The sequence below is a fragment of the Chiloscyllium punctatum genome, chromosome 4, assembly GCF_047496795.1.
Source record: "Chiloscyllium punctatum isolate Juve2018m chromosome 4, sChiPun1.3, whole genome shotgun sequence".
Classification (NCBI taxonomy): Eukaryota; Metazoa; Chordata; class Chondrichthyes; order Orectolobiformes; family Hemiscylliidae; genus Chiloscyllium; species Chiloscyllium punctatum.
The window spans coordinates 98,089,203-98,111,297 of NC_092742.1; the positions used below are offsets into that span (position 1 = coordinate 98,089,203).

At 40.5% G+C, this 22,095-nt stretch overlaps 1 protein-coding gene across 4 annotated transcripts in view; it reads right to left on the reverse strand.

The window, feature by feature from the left end:
• LOC140476562 (eIF-2-alpha kinase GCN2-like) overlaps positions 1 to 22,095 on the reverse strand; it is a 122,586-nt gene that overhangs the window by 73,517 nt on the left and 26,974 nt on the right. For 3 of the 4 annotated variants that reach the window (XM_072569360.1, XM_072569361.1, XM_072569362.1), the window contains exons 6-12: positions 19,256 to 19,419; positions 16,597 to 16,712; positions 16,297 to 16,454; positions 14,608 to 15,143; positions 12,442 to 12,557; positions 8,313 to 8,473; positions 4,162 to 4,565 (exon numbers count right to left, since the gene is read on the reverse strand). In XM_072569360.1, the coding sequence (XP_072425461.1) occupies positions 4,162 to 4,565; positions 8,313 to 8,473; positions 12,442 to 12,557; positions 14,608 to 15,143; positions 16,297 to 16,454; positions 16,597 to 16,712; positions 19,256 to 19,419 (1,655 nt within the window). Of the gene's footprint in view, positions 1 to 4,161; positions 4,566 to 8,312; positions 8,474 to 12,441; positions 12,558 to 14,607; positions 15,144 to 16,296; positions 16,455 to 16,596; positions 16,713 to 19,202; positions 19,420 to 22,095 lie in introns of those variants that run through there. The other variant, XM_072569363.1, reaches the window with a different exon arrangement.

The following is a 22,095-nucleotide window of genomic DNA, read 5'->3' on the forward strand; positions in this document are numbered from 1 at the left end:
TTATTTGGTCCTGTTCCTGCTACTTCCTTTGTTCATTATAGTGGCAGGTAAATTGGATCTAGGTCAATGTGCTTGTTGATGCAGTCCATGGATAAGTGCCATGCTTCTAGTGTCATACCCACAACCACAACACATTTTACTCTCCTCAGAATCCACAATGGCTTCTCCAATGACATGATGCCATTTGTACTTTCGCAAAATAGAATAAATGATGTGTGAAACAGAATCATACACCACAGACACAGACCCTTCAGTCCAACCAGTCCATACTGACCATAATCCCAAAACTAAACTAGTCCAACCTGCCTGTGCTTGGCCTTATCCCACCAAATATTTCTTATTCATGTACATATCCAAATGTCTTTGAAATGTTGCAACTGTACCTGTATCCACCACTTGCTCTGGGAGTTCATTCAACACCCTCTGTGTAAAAAGAAAATGCCCCTTGTGCTTTTTTTAAAAAAAATCTTTCTCCCCCTCACCTTAAGTATGCTCCCTAGTTTTGAAATACCACACCCTCAGAAAAAGACATCATTTTCTCTATACCCCTCATGATTCTATAAACCTCTTAGGGTCACATTTTAACCTCCTACATCTCAGTGAAAAAAAGCACCAGCCTCTCCCCCAAAACTAAAACCCTCCATTTCCAGCAACATCTTGGTATATCTCTTCTGAATCCTCACATTACTGTGGGTTTGGCATCACACGGAAGCCAGACCAGGTAAGAAGGGCAGACTTTCTTCCTTGAAGGACATTAGTGAACCAGATATGGGGATTGTACAATTAACAACGATAGCTAGTTTTAGTAATGAAAGCTATCAATTTCATCTTATTGACTGAATTTAAATTCAACTAGCTGCTGTAGTAGAATCTGAACCCAGGTCCCAAGAATATTAGCCTGGGGTCTTTAGATGACTAGACCAGTGACAATATTGCTATGCTATCCTCTACCCAGCACCTTCTGTGCTCAAATTGCAATTTGGGGTGTGGGGTGTGGGGTGTGGGGTGGGGGGGGTCTGATTTACAAATGGTTGTAAGAGTGGGAATGGACAGATCCTTTACATGGAAGCAGAGTCAAATTCTCTCTCTCTCTCTCTCTTTCCAGGTGGAATGGCTTCATTCCAAGTTTTCCTTAACAATGTTGAACAAGGAAAACATTTACTTCTGTCCCACCTGTGAGGACTAGAAGAACACAAAGACCAGCTCCAAACTTGTGCTCAAAGCCCAGATCATTTACGACAAGTTTGTCAAGGGCCAGCCCCAAAAGGAGGCAGGTTTGCCTTTCTTCTCTTTTGAAGATTGTCTAATGCGTATTTTTTCTTTCATCATCAGTCCGCCATTGACTGAATCGGGGCAACAGGGTGGGAGGTTGTCAGAGTGGTCAGTGGGCACTGGAGGTGACGGGCAGCTGGAGTAGAGGGGGGAGTCAAGGGGTTTGGAGGAAGCTAGATGGGGTGGGCAATGGGAGGTGAGACAAATTGAGGAACATGGTTAGACCTGTACCTCAATTGAGGGTATCATCCTCTGATTGAAATCCTGCATGGTTCCAAGTTCCCTATATCTCTGCCAGAGAGAGATCTGGGTGTCCAAGTGCATGAATCACATGAAAACATTAGCATGTAGGAACAGCAACTGGGCAGGCAGGCAAATGGAATGTTGGTATTTATTGCAAGGGGAATAGAACACAGAAGTAGGCAAGTGTCGCTGAAGCTATTCAGGGCTTTACTGAATCCACTTTAGGCTTCCTTACTTAAGGAGGGAAACAACTGCAACTGAAGCAGTTCAGAGAAGGTTCACTCAACAGATGAAAGGGTTATCTTACAAGGTTAAGCAAGTTGGGCTGATATTCAAAAAAAGTTAGAAAAATGAAGGATGTTTTTATTGAAACATATAAAATCCTGAGTAGATTTGAGAGGGTGGATGCTGAGCATGCTTTTGTAGAGGGACTCTAGAGTTTACAAATTTGGGATCGCCCATGTAAGACTGAGGCAAAAGATTAACTTTTCTCAGATGATCATTAATCTTGGTCATTTTCTTCCCTAATTGGCAGTAGAGACTGAATTATGGAATATATTCAAAATTCAGTAAGACAGATTCGTACGCATTGTCAGTGGGTCTTTTTTTTGGGGGGGGGGGGCGCGGAAAGAGTACATAGACATGAAAACGGAGCTGACACCACAATCAGATCAGTCACACATCTGGTGATAACCACTTGTTCACTGAAGATCACTTGCCTCAGTTTATGACAGTCAGGTTCCAGGTTTTATGTTAGACAATTTTTGGAGCAACTGGAGAGAAACCTACTAAAGTAGAAATGTTTCCCAGCTCAACTCTATGGTTTCTGAAAATGAATCCTTTTGTGGAATCTGGAGTACTGGTCTAGGTACTGCCATATGAGAAGCCCCTGAAAGAGTTTGTCATTATTTCCTCATTGACTGCATCTACAAATATTCAGTTACACCACATGCACCTGTGCACCAGCATGTCACACCAACAGCCACGGTGACCATTTCAAGAACCAAGATTTATTGGTTAAATGTGTTATTTTTTAAAAATAGCGAATCTTTGTAAAAAGAAATCTGATTATATTTTCTTTTATCAGATATATGCATGTGTTGGAAAATCTAGGGGATTTTCATTTTACAAACAGTATGCTGGCCTGTTTTGCATCTTCATTAAAGTTTTATTTCACAATAAAATGAATAATTTTCTGCTGTTTAAAGAAACCTAGATGATGGATCTTTTTAATTCTAGTTCTAATACAGAGAAAGCATAAGATTGGCCATATCGGAAACAGTGTAAAATAGTAAAATTTACGTTATGATCCGTGGAGTAATGGGACCAAAGACAGACAAAGCACACCTCCCATCTCAGGCATAACGTCACATTATGCTGCATCTGCCACCTTGTTGACCATTAATTTCACCTATCTGTATCTCTTTGCGGCCTCTTTGTATCCTACACACTGCTTTCCGCAAGCAGCTTTCCATCACACAGAAATGGAACACAAATCTAGACAGATGCCAGGTTTAGTCCCTATCTGATCTTGATCAGAGGCACTGAAAGGACAGACCTTTGTTTCAATGTATCATCCAAAACAATGCCCAACTCGAAAGAATAGTCCAAGCAGGAGAAGCAACCAATGCACTTCACTTGTAAACATGGTAACTTCAGCAAGCAGACACTAGGGGATCCCTAACTTTTATTATTGCTGACCTGCCAGTGTTCTATGAGCTTAAACAAGTTAAGCATTGCTACCTGTTAAATGAAAGGAAGGTGATGCACACTACAATCTGCTTGGTATGGAGATTATCCTTTCCGTAGTAATAACCCAGCCTCTCTCAGTCCATTTTATTTCTTTGGTCAGACAACTAGAGCTCTTGTAGTTAGTGTTCCACTCTTCCATCCTCCATGAGGTTGAGCACATCCTTATTTTTAAATCCTTTCAGAATCTTGTTCATCCCTACATTTGTAATCTCATCCAGTCTTACAACCCTCCTCAAACACCATCTTTTCTCCAGTTCCTCCCTCTTTGCATGCCACTTTCTTTTGACCCTCTATTGGCAGTCAGGCATCTATGCCAAAGCTCTGGGGTTCCCTTCCTAAACTTAATATTTTTGCAACCTTGTCTTTAAGATGTTCCTTAAAATCCAACTCAAGCTTTTGGTCCCACGTCCCAATGTTTACTACGGTGCAATTCTGAGCAATGCAAATACTTAAGATAATTAATTGAGAGCATAACTTTATGCCTTGTTCTTCTTTTTATAAAAATTGTCCAGTCAATGCTCTTGCTCTATCCTCAGTGACCCTACAGGACAGTATGCACATGGATTGCAGGCAAAGATATCATTAGCCTCAGCTGAAAAGTTTCAGCTAAAATGGTCCTCAGCACTCATTATCCAGGTTCATCTGGGTGAAATATTGGAGGGCTGCAGTTATCTGTTTATCCAAATACAGCATCAGTCAACATCTTCAGGACAGGAAAGAAACTATCCTGAGGAAAACACAACAATGGAACAGTAGACTGGTCCTGAATCTCCACTGAATCTCTGAGCTTGCACTACATTTGCTATTTGAAATAGCTTGCAAATAGTACCCCAAACCAAAAAGCCAATCATGTCCAAATGTATTAGCTAGCACGGAAATCTGGTTCATACTTACAAAAACGATGCGCAGAATACATCCTCTTCATCATCATCCTCATCACTCGACTCTCTCTCAGTGCATTTAACGCTCGATGATCTGTCACATGATGTGCTCCATTCCACAGAACTGGTTGTGACGGGGGGTGGGGCATTCTTTTCAATGTCATCAGACATCATTAGCTTTTTTTGATAATCTGCCTCAGGTTGGGGTGGAGTCTCTGGCATGTTTTCGGAGGATGGGCTTGAGGCAGGCTGAATTTCATGTTTCTCAATCCAAGCATTGTAGTACCTTACAATGTTTTCATGGTTCAGACGTGATAGCAATGTCACTTCACCCTTTATTCTACGGAAATGTTTACTGGAAGGATTCACCAGGATGCGTTTAACAGCATAATAGCAGCCATCTAATTTATTCTTCACCTGAAATCAAGCAGAGTGTTGAATTTAAATAACTATTTAAGGTCATAAGAATGCATGATATTGAAGACGACAATAAAGAACAGTTTGTTTTTAAGACAACCATCTAAAATGGTCAAAGCAAATATCTATCCAGGGGATAGGAGAGAATACAATTTATCAAGCCCACAGAATTTTGCAGGAGATGAACATTTGCAAACGCTTAGGAACCATCACATGTCTATAGGGACATTGTGATTCATGTCAAATAGTATATCAAAATAATGGATTAGTACCGTACATACTCATGTAAAAATCAAACCTTTTAGACTATTCTTAAGGTTAAATTTATGGAGTTGCCTATTACATGGATACCACCTTTGAAGGGCTCAAATTCATGCTACAGTCCAAAATACTGTATCATTAGCAAAAGCTCAATTGATCTCAAAATGAATAAAGAAAAAAACTCAATGAATTACAGTAATTTCATATGATAACTTATAGCACTCCTTTTGCCAATTTCTGATTACAAACTGGTGAAACTGTAATGTTATTTGGATCAAAGGAGCTCAAAAATGAACTGAGGAGAGCCAGGAGGGCACACATGAAAAAGGCTGGGTAGGAAGGATTAGGGAGAACCTAAAGGCATTTTACTCATACGTGAGGAATAAGAGAATGATCAGGGAGAAAGTAGGGCCAGTCAGGGATAACATACAGAGTCTGGGCAGATAGGGGAAGCCCTTAATGAGTTTTTGCTTTGGTTTTTACTAAGGAACGGGACCTTGTTGTGAATGAGAACTTTGAGGAGCTGGTACACAGGCTTGAACAGATCGAGATTGAGGAAGTTGATGTGCTGGAAATTTTGGCAAACATTAAGATTGCTAAGTCCCCAGGGCCAAACCAGATTAATCTTAGGTTGCTCCGGGAAGCAAGAAAGAAGGTTGTTAAGCCGCTGGTGAAAACCTTGCTTCTTCACGCTCCACGGGAATCGTACCGGAGGATTGGAGAGGGGCGAATGTTGTTCCTCTTTTCAAGAAGGGTAATAGAGAAATCCCTGGCAAATACAGACCAGTCAGTCTTACGTCTGTGGTCAGCAAGGTTTTGGAAAGAATTCTGAGGGAAAGTATTTATGATTATTTGGAAAAGCATAGCATGATTAAAGGCAGTCAGCATGGCTATGTGAGGGGCAGGTCATGCCTCACAAATCTTATTGAGTTCTTCGAGATGGTGACAAGACAGGTTGACAATGGTCAGGCAGTGGATGTGCTGTTTTTGGACTTCAGCAAGGCATTTGATAAGGTTCCCCATGGTAGGCTCATTCACAAAGTCAGGAGGTATGGGATACTGAGAGATTTGTCTCTCTGGATTCAGAGAGACTGACAGAAGGCAGAGTGTGGTTGTAGATGGAAAGTATTCTGCAGGAAGTTAGTGGTGAGTGGTGTCCCAGAGGGCTCTGTTCTTGGGCCTCTGCTCTTTGTAGTTTTTATAAATGACTTGGTTGGATTAGTAAATTTACCAATGACACAAAGGTTGACAGTATCGAGGGCTGCTGCAGGCAAAGGGTGGTGGCAAAGGGTTGTTTTTCAGACCAGAGGACCGCGACCAGTGGAGTGCCACAAGGATCGGTGCTGGGTCCACTACTTTTTGTCATTTATATAAATGGTTTGGATATGAATATAGGAGGTTTAATTAGTAAGTTTGCAGATGACACTAAAATTGGAGGTGCAGTGGACAGCAAAGAAGGTTACCTCCGATTACAACGCGATGTTGATCAGATGGGCCAATGGGCTGAGAAGTGGCAGATGGAGTTTAATTCAGAAAAATATGAGGTGCTGCATTTTGGGAAAGCAAATCTTAGCAGGACTTATACACTTAGTGGTAAGGTCCAAGGGGGCGTTGCTTAACAAAGAGACCTTGGAGTGCAGGTTCATCGCTCCTTGAAAGTGGAGTCGCAGGTAGGTAGGATAGTGAAGAAGGCATTTGGTATGCTTTCCTTTATTGGTCAGAGTATTGAGTACAGGAGTTAGGAGGTCATGTTGCGGCTCTACAGGACATTGGTTAGGCCACTGTTGGAATATTGCATGCAATTCTGGTCTCCTTCCTGTCGGAAATATGTTGTGAAACTTGAAAGGGCTCAGAAAAGATTTACAAGGATGTTGCCAGGGTTGGAGGATTTGAGCTATAGGGAGAGGCTGAACAGGCTGGGGCTGTTTTTCCTGGAGCGTCAGAGGCTGAGGGGTGACCTTATAGAGGTTTACAAAATCATGAGGGGCATGGATAGGATAAATAGACAAAGTCTTTTCCCTAGGGTGGGGAGTCCAGAACTAGAAGACATAGATTTAGGGTGAGAGGGGAAAGATATAAAAGAGAACGAAGAAGCAACTTTTTCACGCAGAGGGTGTACGTGTATGGAATGAGCTGCCAGAGATAGTGGTGGAGGCTGGTACAATTGCAACATTTAAAGGGCATCTGGATGGGTATATGAATAGGAGGGGTTTGGAGGGATATGGGCCAGGTGGGACTAGATTGGGTTGGGATATCTGGTCAGCATGGACGAGTTGGACCGAAGGGTCTGTTTCCGTGCTCTACATCTCTATGACAATGACTTTATGAGGATGGGGTGAAAGGAGTTTGTCAGTGCCTACTGCCATTTTAACACATCAGCTACACAAAATTGACAATTTTAATGCTGATTGTTTTTCTCCACCCATTTGTACTCAGGTTTTCCTCCTAAAAGCACCAACTCATCCTTCACTTGAATGTATGCTGGGTACTTCCTTAAATCTTCAATTAATTTATTTTTCTTTGGGAAAGGTTTTCCAATTTTAAAAATATCATATAAATTCGTATTGGTGTGCACAAGTTTGGTTCAACAGTAGTACTGTTGCTCCTGAATATGGCAGAATACTTGAGTACACAATTTATACCATTACTTCACTGCACAACACAAAAGAAAATAGAGATATTTTTTCTACAACATTAAATGAAGACCTTGTCAATTCTCAACACTGATCTATGTGCAGCAGAATTTTGTGCCCAGGCTAAAATTATTCCAAATTTGCAGTACAATGAGGAGAGCAAAAGTGTGAATCAAGTTGGACAGTTCCTTCAAAGACCAGTGTAAACATGAGCTGAACAGCCATTGTAGCATATGTTTCTATTCATTCCAAAACCAACTTCACAAAATTAACTATTAACTAGACAATTATGATAATGCTATGACTGCCTGCCTAACAAACACCATTATATTTTAAAAGTATTATCTGCAAAATGAGCTGGTACAATCATATGATGTGAAAGATATCATATTAAAAAAATGGAGAAACCAGAGACACAAACAGAACAATATGTTGATATGGTTAGACAAATTGGATGGGAGGAAGCTTGTGTGGAGCATAAACATAGACCTTACACAGCTGAGTCAAAAAGCACACTTTGTGCTGTACATTCTATATAATTCTACGTTGTACCTATACAACAAATGGGGAGTCAAACTTTAACTCAGAGTGAAACTAATTAACAATTTAGGTTAATCAGTAATTCTGTCAGAGCAACTCTCCCATTGAGAGGAGAATGGAAATATAGTAAAATTAATTGACTCTTGCGCCAACTTTATTTTTGAAACAGGGCACTGTGATCAGACACATTTTAAAATCAGTGTTTTAGTTGACATTTAAACATAAATTACATCATGAATCTACATATGAAGAGACAGTGTTCCAAGATATTGTGCAGGGGACAGTTCAGAATTTTGTTGCACCAGTTAGGTACCTTGATGACAGCTCCAAAGGCACCTTGCCCCAGAAGTTGCAGCTCCTCAAACTCATTGTAATAACGCGATAGCTGCTTCTGGGTGTCTGTGTAAAGAGACGCAGTGAGGATCTGGCTGTTTGGGATAACAGTTTCTGCACAATCTGTTCCACCTGCTGAATCTGGTGACAGGAAAATGAACCACATTAGTGAGGTGTACATAACAAATGGGAATGAAAAATAAAAGTGGAATTTTATACAGTTCATTATACAGTTACAGCTTCCTCTCATTTAGCAATCCTAACGTGCTCCTAAACAACAATCTGCAAAAGAAAAACAATTTTTCTACAAGAAAATTTGGAATAAAGATGGGTAATGTTCCTGACCTGCAATTTTTATATTAAAAACCTATTGTCTTCCCTGATCCAAAAACCATCTTCTTACTAACTCCTAACAACTTGTTAGCTCTAAAGTTTCTCCTGGCTTGCCACCTCTCCCCCTTGCTTTTCCCCTCAATGACGTGCCCATTGTCACTTCTTCTGCTCATCCTTTCCCTGCTGAACATAACTGCTCACTGCCTATCCAGCTTGCCAGCTCTCCACTCTGACCTACCCACATAAATCTCCCAATTCACCAGTTTCCTCTGCTACTCCTATTCTCAAGCAGTCGCAAGGATCAGCAAAAGGACTTTAACGGTTTAAAATTTATACAATTGATTTAAACAAAGATACGGAAGGCATTGCTGCCACATCTTGTGGGTGGCACGGTGGCACAGTGGTTAGCACTGCTGCCTCTCAGTGCCAGAGGCCTGGGTTCAATTCCCGCCTCAGGCGACTGTGTGGAGTTTGCACATTCTCCCCGTGTCTGTGTGGGTTTCCGCCGGGTGCTCCGGTTTCCTCCCACAGTCCAAAAATGTGCAGGTTGGGTGAATTGGCCATGCTAAATTGCCTGTAGTGTTAGGTGCAGGGGTAAATGTAGGGGAATGGGTCTGGGTGGGCTGCGCATCGGCGGGTCGGTGTGGACTTGTTGGGCCGAAGGGCCTGTTTCCACACTGTAAGTAATCTAATCTAATCTAATCTAATCTAATCTGCCGACAATACAAAGATAGCTAGGAAAGCAACTTGTGAAGAGGACACAAGGAGGTGACAAAAAGATACTGGACATCAAGCGAGTTGGAAAGGATGTGTTAAATATATTATCACTAAATTATTAATTCCGAAACTCAACTAATGTTCTAGGGACCTGGGTTCAAATCCTGCCACATTAGTGGAATTTGAATTAAATTAGAAAGAAATCTGGAATTACGAAATCTATGGATAACCATGAAACCCATTGCTGATTATCAGAAAAACCCATCTGGCTTACTCGTGTCCTTCAGGGAAGAAAATCTGCCTTCCTCACCTCATCTGGCCTACGTGCGACTCCAGACACACAACAGTAGGGCTGACTCTCAACTGTCCTCTGAAATGGCCCAGCAAGCCACTCAGTTCAAAGGCATCTAAGGATTGACAATAAATTCTGGCCAGCTAATGACACCCAGTTCCCACAAGTGAATTAAAAAAATACTATTTGGAAACTCTGAGATCTTGACAAGTAGTATAAAAAAGCATATTATCCAAATGGTAAAAGATTGCAGAGTTCAGATGCAGAATATTCTGGGTGCCCTCAAACATGAATTGCCAAAGGTTATTATGCAGGTCAAGTAACTCAAGAGTGCTAATAGAATGTTAGCATTTATCACAAGGGGAACTGAATATAAATGCAGGGAGTACAAAGGGGAATAGAATGGGAGTGTTGCAATATTAATCAAGGAATAGCAGTGAGGAGGAGCGATATCTTGAAAGTATCATCACATGAGGCCATATGGATAGAAATTAAATCCACAAAAAAACAAGCATGCTTTTGGGTGTGTAGTATAGACACCCAAACAATCAGACAGAGAATCAAATATGTAATCACATTTCAGAGAAGTGTAGGAATAATACTGCAGCAATAGTAGAGGATTTTAACTGTCTAAATAACAACTGGGATAGTTGTAGTTTGTAGGGTAGGAAGGGAACAAGATTCTTAAATCGCATCCAGGAAATCTGGGATGGAGAAACTGGATAGAGATAGGTGGAAAAGTACTCAATAGTAGGAAAGAAGATACTGACTTTAACGTAGTTAAATTTACGAAACTTATGGAAAAGGCGAAGGATGGGACGGGAATAAAAGTTCTAAACCAGAAAGGGCTAATCTTACTAAGCCAAGATACAATTTGACCCAAGTGGACTGGGTGCAACTGCATGCAGATGTAACTGCAAATAGCTATGGGAGGCACTTATGAAGGAAACAGCAAGAGTACTGGACAAGTATATTCCTATAAAGGCAAAGATTACGACCAAGACTTGAAAACTCTAGATGTCAAGAAACAAAGATGAGGATTAAGAAAAAAAAGATGGCAGAATCTCAAGACTACGATTAAAAAGTCCAAGGGAGAACATAAGATGATATATTGGCATGTAGAATATAAGTAAACTCGAAGAAAATTTTAAATATATAAAAAGCAACAGAATAACTTGGGAAGGGCAGGCCTCATTATTCTGTATGCACGCGGACCTGGAAGATATGGACACAATCCATAACTTAGTACTGTGCATGGTCTTCGCAACGAGAAAGGAAAATGCAGTAGACACACTAGGGTACAGTACTGAAAAATATCAGAAAAAATTAAACAGAGAGGGAATGGGCATTATTTTTCTTGCAGCAACGAAGGTTAAGATGAGCCTGACAGTTGTATAAAATAATGAGGAGCATAATCCATTTACATTAATAGGGAGTCTGGATTTAACTTAAGATGTAGAATACAAAGAAAAGGGTTGAGGCAAAATCTTGTCTTTCAGCGGGTGCTCCAGAGGGAGTCTGGAACTCACTGCCTGAAAGAGTGGTTGGGTCAAAAACTCTTGCAAAATTTAAGCAGTATTTAAACTTCAACTGGTGTTGCTATAGCTTCCAAGGCTGTGGGCCAAAAACTGGAAAATAGGATTAGTTCAGACAATTTTTTTTTACTGATTGGCGCATACATTAACTCCTTCTGTGCTGTAAACATTTTTGAGTCTTTGAAGTTATGTTTCAGTTACATGGGCACTCGTGAGACTGTAATGAAGTATTGTGCACGGTTTTGGTCTCCTTATTTAAAGGAAGGTTCACTAGACTAATACCTGGAATGGCCAGGTTGTCTTATGGGAAAAGGATAGGCAGAGTAGGCTTGAAACCACTGGAGCTTAGAAGAGCAAAAGAGAAATAGATTAAAGTATACAAAATCCTGAGCAGTCCTGACACTGCGAACATAGAAAATACATTTCAGTTTATGAGGGAGTATAGAACTAGTGACAACTGCTTGAAAAATCAGGGTTCACCAATTAAAAACAGCAATAAGTCAACATTTTTTCCTTCAAAGGGTCATGAGTCTTTGGAACACTGCTCTTGAAAAGGTGATGGAATATTACACAGATAGATATATTCTTGTTAAGTAAGGGGTTGAAAAGTTATAATCCTATCAGCCAGGATCTTATTGAATGGCAGCGGAAGCTTGTTGGGATGAACAACCTACTCCTGGTCCTAAATGATGCGTGTGTAGAGGGATTACTAGAGAATGTGAGTGAGAGTAACCATACAGAAACAAATTGGAGGCAGCACTATACAGGGAACATGCCCAATTTACCAACAGTGCTAAAATGAAACCCTGATTAGAATGTCTGAATAATCAAAAGATAGGAATACGAAATGTTCCTTGTTCTGGAGTAATACAGTGTTTAGGAAATGTAACATAAAACCTAAAATCTGACCCTCTAAAATCCCAAGTAGTATAAAATGCCAACGTTAGTAATGAAGAATGAATCACTTAGTGCTTCAAAACAAATGTAAAACATATGATTCAGGTAATTAGTAATCAAGGAAGATAGTAGGAAAACATCCAAAATGTTACAATAATCAACAAGATAATCAATAAAATCCAAGCTATTCATAAAAATAGAAGAGCTAGTGTACTAGATTAGAGAACTTGGAAGAACTGAAAGCTCTTCATGGCTAATGATTTTGCTGACACTCGCCACTTTATGGTGGGTGAGGGAAAACTTCTAATGTGGTGTACTGGTGGTAGACCTCTCACCTTCTCGACTGTCTTCATTGCAGGTCGATGGTGTAGGTACCAGTTGGGGCTTCACAAAGGAATGTTCAAGCAGCTGCTGAGGACTCCAACGTGCCTTGTCCTCCAAGCACACACATCTACAACAAATGTCAACGTTAGAAACATCATCTGACAAAATTTATATTGTGAGCTACTCCATGACCAACAACCACCCACAGCTTTATTGGTTTACTCAATTAGATGCTTTATTTTGAACTAAACCACTATCCTCAAAAGATCAATGAGGCAGGGGTGGGGTCAGAATAAGAGGTTCTTAAGGAAAATTATATTCTATTTGGTCAATGCTTAAATTAATTCGATAGTTGAATACACATAGTCTGTATACATGGAATATTTAGATGAGGACAATGCACTGAGATGAACTAGGCACTGCCTGACATTTTGGAGAGCCAATGAATTGCAGCCTTTATGTTCCCACTCAGTTGTACTGTGACTGGGAGAAAACTGCATAATTAATTCTACCCAAAGGGACTTCCAGTCACTGTAAGGAGATAGAGATACACACACTAAATCAGGTGTGAAACTGAAGGACTGAAAACAGTCGAGGTATATCCATACTGAGAACTGGTCTTGAATAGGGGCATCAAACCATGTTTGTCTGTCTTTTCGCTTAAGAGGTCACACAAGGTACTCAAGGTTTCTAAGGGGAATGATTCGAACTTCAAGTGTCTAAGTCACAACTAAGTTTTTAAGAGAATTGTATTGGTAAATATAAGAAATCTTTCATATATTCACCCAACTTGTGAAGCTACATTAATAGAATTATTCAAACTAAATGGCTGCACAAAGAAAGCACTATTACAGATACAGCAATGAGTGGCAATTTGTTTACATGAATTGAGTGAAAGAAACATCTATTTCCCACATAAGTCCCCTTTAAAAAAGGTGTTTTTTAAAGCGTTGGTTTCCTTCCTGAAGAACATTTGTATTGAGACAACGGAGAGATGAAGATGCAGCGCTCACTTTAATGTGCTAGAATTCTGATAGTTGTGTAACACAGAATAGATCAACATCTGGATATGGATTCTCACTTAAAAATCCCCCTGTACTAAGGTACCAACCTCAGCCATACTTGCAACAAAGCAGCAAGGACAGGTCAACTGCTTCCCAAATAGAAAGGGACAAAGAAAGCAAAGAGAGAGAATGACAGAGTTAGCCAGCACAACATAATCTACTTTGTGAAGGAACTGGATGCCTGATTTATACTCCAGCTGTTTTAGTGAATAGAGTTTTTTTTTAAACTACCCATAAGCCAGTTATAAAATTCCACGGTCACATGAAGGTATCAGTCTGAGATATAGGGCATTTTCAACCCATGTCTCGTCATAAACACACTTCCTGATTCGGTACAATCTAAAACTCCTATTCCCACAAACCAGAGAACATTAACCATATCTTAGAAACAATCCACCGTTCAGCAAGAATGTTTTAAATGGTGAGGACTGCCTGATAGGCAGGGAGTTCTTTTGCATATCTTAGCCAACATTAAAAACATAAGAATAAACTGTGGACGCTGGAAATCTGAAAATAAAACAAAAACAGAAATCAGAGAAACTCAGGAGATCTAGCAGTATCTGTGGAGAGAATGTAGAGTTAATATTTCGTGTCTAATGACCCTTCTTCAGAAAAAAAACATGATTAATTAATCTTTTACTGTATCACCATTTATGGGGCCTAACTGTGTGCAACTGACCTTCATGATTAGCTAAATCACAATCTACATTTTAAAAATATTTGTGACTGTAACGTACCACCAAGACAACCTGCGTGAAAGGCACTATAAAAGTGTGAATTTCTTCTTTCATTCATATTTCTGGTAATACTCCAAAGTTTTCATTCACAAACCATTTCCCATTGTGCAAGGGATAACCACATTTTTAAAAAAAAGAGAAATTAAAAGTAGCTATTTCATTATTTAGTTGGTTTTACATGGAGCTTTTTTTTTATTACTTAGTTGGACCATGAGGATGGAAACCGATGCTTCTCACTTGCAATATTGGCCCTGTTGTGGCAGAATTGTGTGTAAGCACTAGGCACCAGTTAGGAAATAACAGTCTCACCTCTAACAGAATCTCAAGATATAGAACCCATGGACCATGTATAGCAGAATCAGAGTCTGCAACTTACTTGTTGAGGAAATCCTGAAAGTCGTTGGGCAGATTGCTTGGCACAGTTATTGGGTATTCTTTTACAACACTGCCCTGGCTGAGCGCCAGCAGAAGGAGGCCCAGCCTCCATACATCCCCCTTTTTACCACTCTTGTAAGGCAGAGCATTCTCACTGAATCGTACTTTAGTCTGTTCAAACACATCCTCTTTACAAATGTCAGCCAGCCGCTTAGAGATGCTGTAATCTGTCAACTTCACGTTGCCTTCTCCATCTACCAGAACACTTGAGGCACTAAGGACCTTATGTACCACAGAGTTATTATGGAGGTAGTCCAAGGCTGCCAAGAGCTGTGCTGCATAGTGCTGGAGTCGCTCAACTGCAACACGTGTCCCTTTGTTCAGAGCATCCGAGAGGCTGGAACCATTAACATACTCGACAAGAAGGTTGACCAAAATGGAGTTCTCCTTCTCTTTGCAGCACATTGTCATGTAACGTACCAGGTTAGAGTGGCTCAGTTTCAACAAAGAGTTAAATTCACTTTCTGCACCTTGGATCTAGAAAAACAGAAGCAGAAATTCAGTCATGCCTCCTGACAGCATCCCTCTGGGTTGGGATATGTGCTGTAGAAATGTGGCTGTTACGGTATTGAAGGAACAACACAGAAATCACAAGTACAAATCCCACCAATGGCAAATTATGAAGTTTGTAGAAATCACCATGAAAGTTCCTACATTGTCACAACCACCAATCTGTTCTTTCTCAAAGCCTTTGGAATAAGTCCCTCAACAACCCAGTCTGACCTAGACTAAGCCAGTCCCAAATAATATGGTCACACTTAAAATGCTCTGAGGACAGGCAAGGAGAAAGCAAATATTCCAATTGCTCTGGTAAGTGAACGGGTGAGATCAAAATTAGAGGCACACACCCATCCAGCAGCAAGAGAAAAATGATAAAACACAAACTTTCCATATTAGTTTTTATTGGATACAAATGCTACAACAAAGCTGTGCTCAAACACATTTATTGTCGCCAAAGACCTGCTAAACACCTTGCCATTATCTGAAGGGAAATGACCATAGTGGACTATAAAAATGGACTTCAAATAAATAAGATTTACTTCAATGTATTTACTTCAAGCTGAAATTTAGAATGGGGAATTTTATTTTGAAGGCATCAAGAGGGGAACTGATGATGTAGTGTTAATGTGAAACACTAGTAATCCAGGATCCCACTATAACAGCCTGGGGACAGGAGTTCAAATCTCACTATGGCAAAAAAAAACTGAAATTAATAGCGACTGTAACATGTATCATAAAAAAACCATCTGATTTATGAATAATCTATGGGGAAGGAAATCTGTCATGCTTACCGGTCTGGTCTCCATTCGATGCCAGACCCACAGGAATGTGGTTGACTCTTCGCTGCCCTCTGAAATAGCTAATCAGGACTCGAGCAATTGGAGATGGTCAACAAATCTCAGCCTTGCTAGCATACCCACAAACCATATAATAATAGTGAACATCACAAATGGTAAGTGCAGAAATTGATAGTATTGCTCCAGTTACCACTTCAGAATATTACTTCAGGATAAATTTATCCATTTTCCACATCAGACATCATCAGACTGATCAAACTAGTGGTAATTCACAGTACTCTAGATCATGCAAACAAAATTCACAGATTTCCTGTTCAAATAGGTATAAATACCTGCTTTCTGCATTTCTCGACTTTGTCCTTCTCCTCGCTAGTGAGGAACTTGCCCATTTTTTTCTGCCACTGAAGAACCCATTCATAGATTACCACAAAATTTCCTGTCAATTCTTCCAAGCCATAGTAGACTGACCGGTTCAACTGCTCGTTCTCACCTGTCACAAGACAACAAATGAGAAATTTTCCTCTCACCTCCTAATTTACCACCATACCAACCAAATCCAGAACCAAGGGTCAACAATCAAATGTTCAAATATCACTGAGCAAGTATAATAGTCAGCGAAAACTTTTCCTCACCAATAAGTTTTCCCCTGTGTACAGTGAACCCTCCAGTTGATCCCATGTTGAAATTTATAAGTTTGTATGGTTGGGCATTGTCCTCATTGCTACATACAGAAAGTTGCCGTTCTCGCCTGCAAGTGCAAAAACATTTTCCATTACAAAGTTTATCATCAATAGAACTACATTGTGACTTGAATCGACCAATCTTGTACAGCACTTTTGCAAGACAGATGAATATGTTAACTTCAATTAAAACAAGCCCAACTTAAAATGTGGATCTAACCAAGTGGCCTAATAGGTGCGATGGGTAGACACATTCTAGACAGAGTGATCAAGAAATCAGTATGAATTCTACTTGCATTTCAGGACTAAATCTGGCAAACATTGCCAATTTCTAAATAGGAGGTCTGTACCCAATCCATACTGTGTCAAGTTAAAACCTATTTGTACAAAATCGTTACTGCGATTGCTCTTAAGTCTACCGCAGTAGTGAGACCCGACAACATAGGCCAGGCTAAAGAAAATGATTATAGCTTCACTGACTCATACATATCCTTGGAATTTCACGACAGGGACAAGATTCCTAACTGAGATATGCTGCAGCATGCTGATTCGATCAGGATACACTCATTGCTAAGCCAATGACTCCTGCAGTGGCTTGGCCATATTCACTGGATGGATGCTGATCTGGACAGTGGTCACTGGCCACAACCTCTTGGGCTGCTACATCTCTGCTACAAGAACACCTGAAAGTGAGCTATTAAGGTGGCAAACACCGTCTGCCGTGCTGGAGGCACAGTTTGGAGGAGCATTAAAAAAGGCAACCAGAAACAAAAAGCTCAGTTGGCTGAGAAGAGTGTCCAGAGAGAAAAGAAATAAAGAGGCCAGTGAATTGTGCCATCTCAGCCTACTGTCTTCCTCTGCAGTAAATGTGGCAGAAATTGCCATTGGGCTCCTTAGCCCCACCAAGTGATGTTTAACAGAGTCTATCAACACAGTGCAAGCCATCATCTTATGATATAGAAGTGCTGCAAGATGAAGAACGAGAGAGATGGATATCTAAATTCCCCAATGATAGTGAGTTAGGTAGCACAGTAAAAACTGCATATGGGAGCAAAAAATTACAATAAGACATCGATAAATTAAGGGCAAAAGACAGTAACAGATGGAGTTAAACATGAGGAAGTACAAGATCATCCATTTTGAATGCAAGAGAAATAGATCAGAAATAAAAACAAAGTGCAACAGAAACTCTAAGTCTGGTAACATCTGTGGAGAAAGAAACAGGCTTAACATTTCAAGCCTGATATGACTCTTCTTCAGAAATACATCAGTTTATTTTATAAACATTACCAGCAGGACAGCAAGGGTCTTTTCCCTCGGGTGGGAGAGTTCAAAACTAAATGGCACATTTTAAGGTGAGAAGAGAAAGTTTTAAAGAGGATACATGGGGCAATGTCTTTTTTAAACACAGTGGTTCACGTGTGGAATGAACTGCCAGAGGAAGTGGCAGATGTAGATACAGTTACAACATTTAAAAGACATTTGGATAAGTACATGAATAGAAAAGATTTGGAGGGATATGGGCCAAGCGCTGGCAAGTTGGCCTAATTTACTATGGGAACATGGTCAGTGTGGACTGGTTGGACCAAAGGGCTGTATGACTCTATGACTTAGACCCTTGGGCCTACTCTGCTACTTACTAAGATCATGGCTGATCTGGTTACTCCACATTCTTGCCTATCCCAATAACATTTTACGCCCTTCCTTATCAAGGATCTATCTACTACTGCCTTGGAAATATTCACCACCTTTTGAGGAAGTGAGTTCTGAGCTGTAGGCCTCTATAATTCTCTGACCCTCTACAGTATTTATTAACACAAGCATGTTGTACAGGAGAAAAGAAGTTATGCTGAATTTTTATAAGACACTACGTAGGCCTCAGCTGAAGGATGGTGTACAATTCTGGATACCACGTTTCAGCAGGAGATGGAACAGTGGTAATGTCACTGGACTGGTAGCCAGGAGGCTGATGGTGAAATCTAAATTCAATTACAAAAGTCTGGAATTAAAAATTAGTCTAATGGTGATTACACAACTGTTGGTGATTGTTATAAAAACTCACCTGGTTTATTAATGTCCTTTAGAGAAGGAAATCTTGCAATCCTTACTAGGGCTGGCCTAAATTGGACTCCAGATCCACTGCAAATCTAGTTGACTTTTAAATGCCCTCTGAAATGGCCTAGCAACTTACTCAGTTCAATGACATCAGGACGAACAACAAATTCTGGCCTTGCCAGAGACATTCCCATATTATGCAAAAATAAAATTTATATAAATATCATGAGTGGGTCTTGTTTCCATTACAAGATGCACCAAGGGTATCCAAGGCAGTGGGCACCCCACTTCAGCCTAACAAGCTGTCTTAACACCAATCTCAACAGAATCTCTCTTAAAGGGCCAACTTTGATATTTCCATCTCCCCTAGTCTTTCAAATGCAGAAGGAAACTATACAGATTTTTTTAAAATCTCACTCAACATCCATAAATGGCACATTGAAAATGCTAATTTGTTAACGTGACTGATGAACTACTAGTGCATTAATTCAACTAGGTTCAACCTGCATTTGGCACCCAAGCTCTTGTTCCCTAAATTCTGCTACGAAATCCATACTTTGAGCGGCCGTTGGAATTGGTTCGACGTTGGTTGTTCCCTCCCTTTTTGTGGTCAACTTGGTCCGCTGCATTTTCATTCGAGTTGGTAGGAGATTGCCTGTTTGAAGCAGGAATTTTAGAAGAATTTCCTGGAATGGTCACTTGTGCACTTTCCCGCCGCTCCTGGGGGGAGTGAAGAAAGAGAGAAAGTAGAAGTGGAAAATTACACTTACAAACACACATCATTATGGCATGGAGGGAAAGAGAGCCCAACTGGGATTAACTGAACCCCGATGGGAGCATTTAGTCATGGGTGTCAGGCAAGGACAAGAATTAGCCACTACTATACAGCGGCATGGTGGCTCAGTGGTTAGCAGTGCTGCCTCAGAGTGCCAGGAACCCGGGTTCAATTCCAGCCTCGAGCGACTGTCTGTGTGGAGACATTCCCCTTGTACCTGTGTGGGTTTCCTCCAGGTGCTCCGGTATCCTCCCACACTCCAAAGATTTGCAGGTTAGGTGAAATAGCCAAGCTAAATTGCCCATAGTGTTCAGGGATGTGTTGGTTAGGTGTATTAGTCAGACAACATGTAGAGTAGTTGGGGAATGGGTCTGGGCGGGATACCCTTTGGAGGGTCGGTATGGACTTGTTGAGCAGAAGGACCTGTTTCCACACTGTAGGGATTCTAAACATAAATTCTATTCTGCCCTCCCTCACAACCATTATTTGGTCTGCCAATCTCTTCTTTAAACTTTGCTGTGTACACCAGCCATTTCCCCTTGCCAAACCCCTTTATATTTCACATGTACTGTTCCATAATTTTTTATCAATCCACACGTAATTGAATATTTTTAAGACTGAGTTAGACCATCAGGAGAGTCAGAGTATATACAAAGTACAGAAAAAGTGGAGCTGTAGTTACTATCAGATCATTGATTTGAGGGGTTGAACATCTGGCAAAATTCAACTACATCCTTGTGCAGTTCAGGCAAGTAAAAATGTTTTGACATTTTAGCTTGAGTTTTTCTTACCCCGAAATGCAACACCCACAACTCCTTTCTATAACCCATTAGCAGTATAACTTGATGAACTTCTGCCCATTTCTGATCTGCCTGAGTATACGATGGTCTCCATTTCCTCATTAAGACATCATTTTTAATATAGTAGCACACCGGGATACATCTGGATTTTTCTTTAATGTATGCTTTTTGGTACAATTGGTTTAGTTTCTCATCTTTCTGCTATAACTCAGTTAATTTCTCTGAACTAAAGATGTCTGCTTTGTCATCTATTCGCTCCTGGTTTGTGTCAACCATTTGATCAAACAGGGTCTCTGCTAACTCCACTTCAGCTTTCTTAGCTGTTCTCTTTGATCTCTCCTGTTTTAACTGGTGACTTTGTGACCTCATTACCAGAGTCTGGATAAAATCCCGAATTGTCCATCTTTTAATAGCTTAGTTGCATCAGTTTCCACTGGCTTTTCAACCACAGTAGGCAGCACTCCTACCGTGAATCAGCTATATCATCATCAAGGACAAATTGCATTCCTGGAGTTGACAGTTTGTCCAATACCCCAACTCCACTCTTCACTGGACACTCTAACCCCACACAATATAATTGAGCACTTCTGGTCTCGGCGTGAATTCCCATTACTAGCACCTTTTTCTGGCCATAGTCCTTCAGAGGTACATATCTCCTCACCTTTCAACATGAAAGAGTAAGAGGATCGTTTATCTCTTAACATTGTAACCTCTTTATCTGCTGCTCCTGGCCTATGCAAGTTAAACTATATGCCTGCAAATGTGAAGTTAAGAAGATCCAGCACTTCCTCCTTAACCAACCTCCAACCAGATTGTGCATTCTGGTGCAGCCTCCGCTGTTACCACTCCAACAAAATATGCTAGCTTATCTTGTTTCCTAAATCAGCTTCCCAGTGCTTTTTCTAACCCACCAACACTGATTTCACGTGGCCCAATTTATTGTAGTGAAAACACCAGACCTTTCTAACTGATCTTTCCCCTTCAAGGTTTCCTTTTTACCTTGTGGTAAGTCATCGTTATGATTTTCACCGAGATCTACCTTTTCCTTTATATGTAAGGACTTCTCTTTTCCCCAATTTCTATCCCTCGCGGATTGAAATTGATTTTGGAAGCCAAACTTTAATTTATGGACCAACTCATAGTTAGCAAACATTTCAGCTGCTAATCTTGCCATTTTAACTCTTTGCTCTTCCACAGGAGTTCTCACTACTTCAGGAAGTGAATTTTTGAAATCCTGGCAAAGGTTCAACTTCTTAACTTCAAATTCTCTCTCTTTCTTCCTTTCCTTCCTCTCTTCTCTCTTCCTTTCATTTTGTCCTGCTAAAGCAATTTGCTCTTTTTCTCTTTCTTCTGCTTTTAATTCAAATAGCTTCATTTCTTTTGCCTCTAAATCAAACTACTGCACTTTCAATTGAATTTTAGCCATCTCGAAAGATTCTGATGGCGTTTCCAGCAAATCTCAATGCTCGGCTATTGCTGTAATTCTCTGTCCTTTCCTCATGAAAGGAGGCAGCTCCAACTCCAGCTTGACTGCCAATTCCAGCAGCTTAGTCTTATTCACTGCTTTAGAACACTCAAGGTCACTTCTTCTACACTTAGTGGCTGAAAGAGCTATTGCTATCCCAAGCACTGTTTAAACCAACCGAAAGCAACACCCAGAATAAAAGACACTAACACCTAACACTCATTGCTTTCGAGTCCAGCAACCCTCATCCCATATCCGAACTGTAGAACAAATCCTGCAAAGAGCCCCCAGTCTGTTATGGACCAAACCAGACTCCCTCCAAACACTTCAAGAAAATAGCCCAGACCCTAACTTTT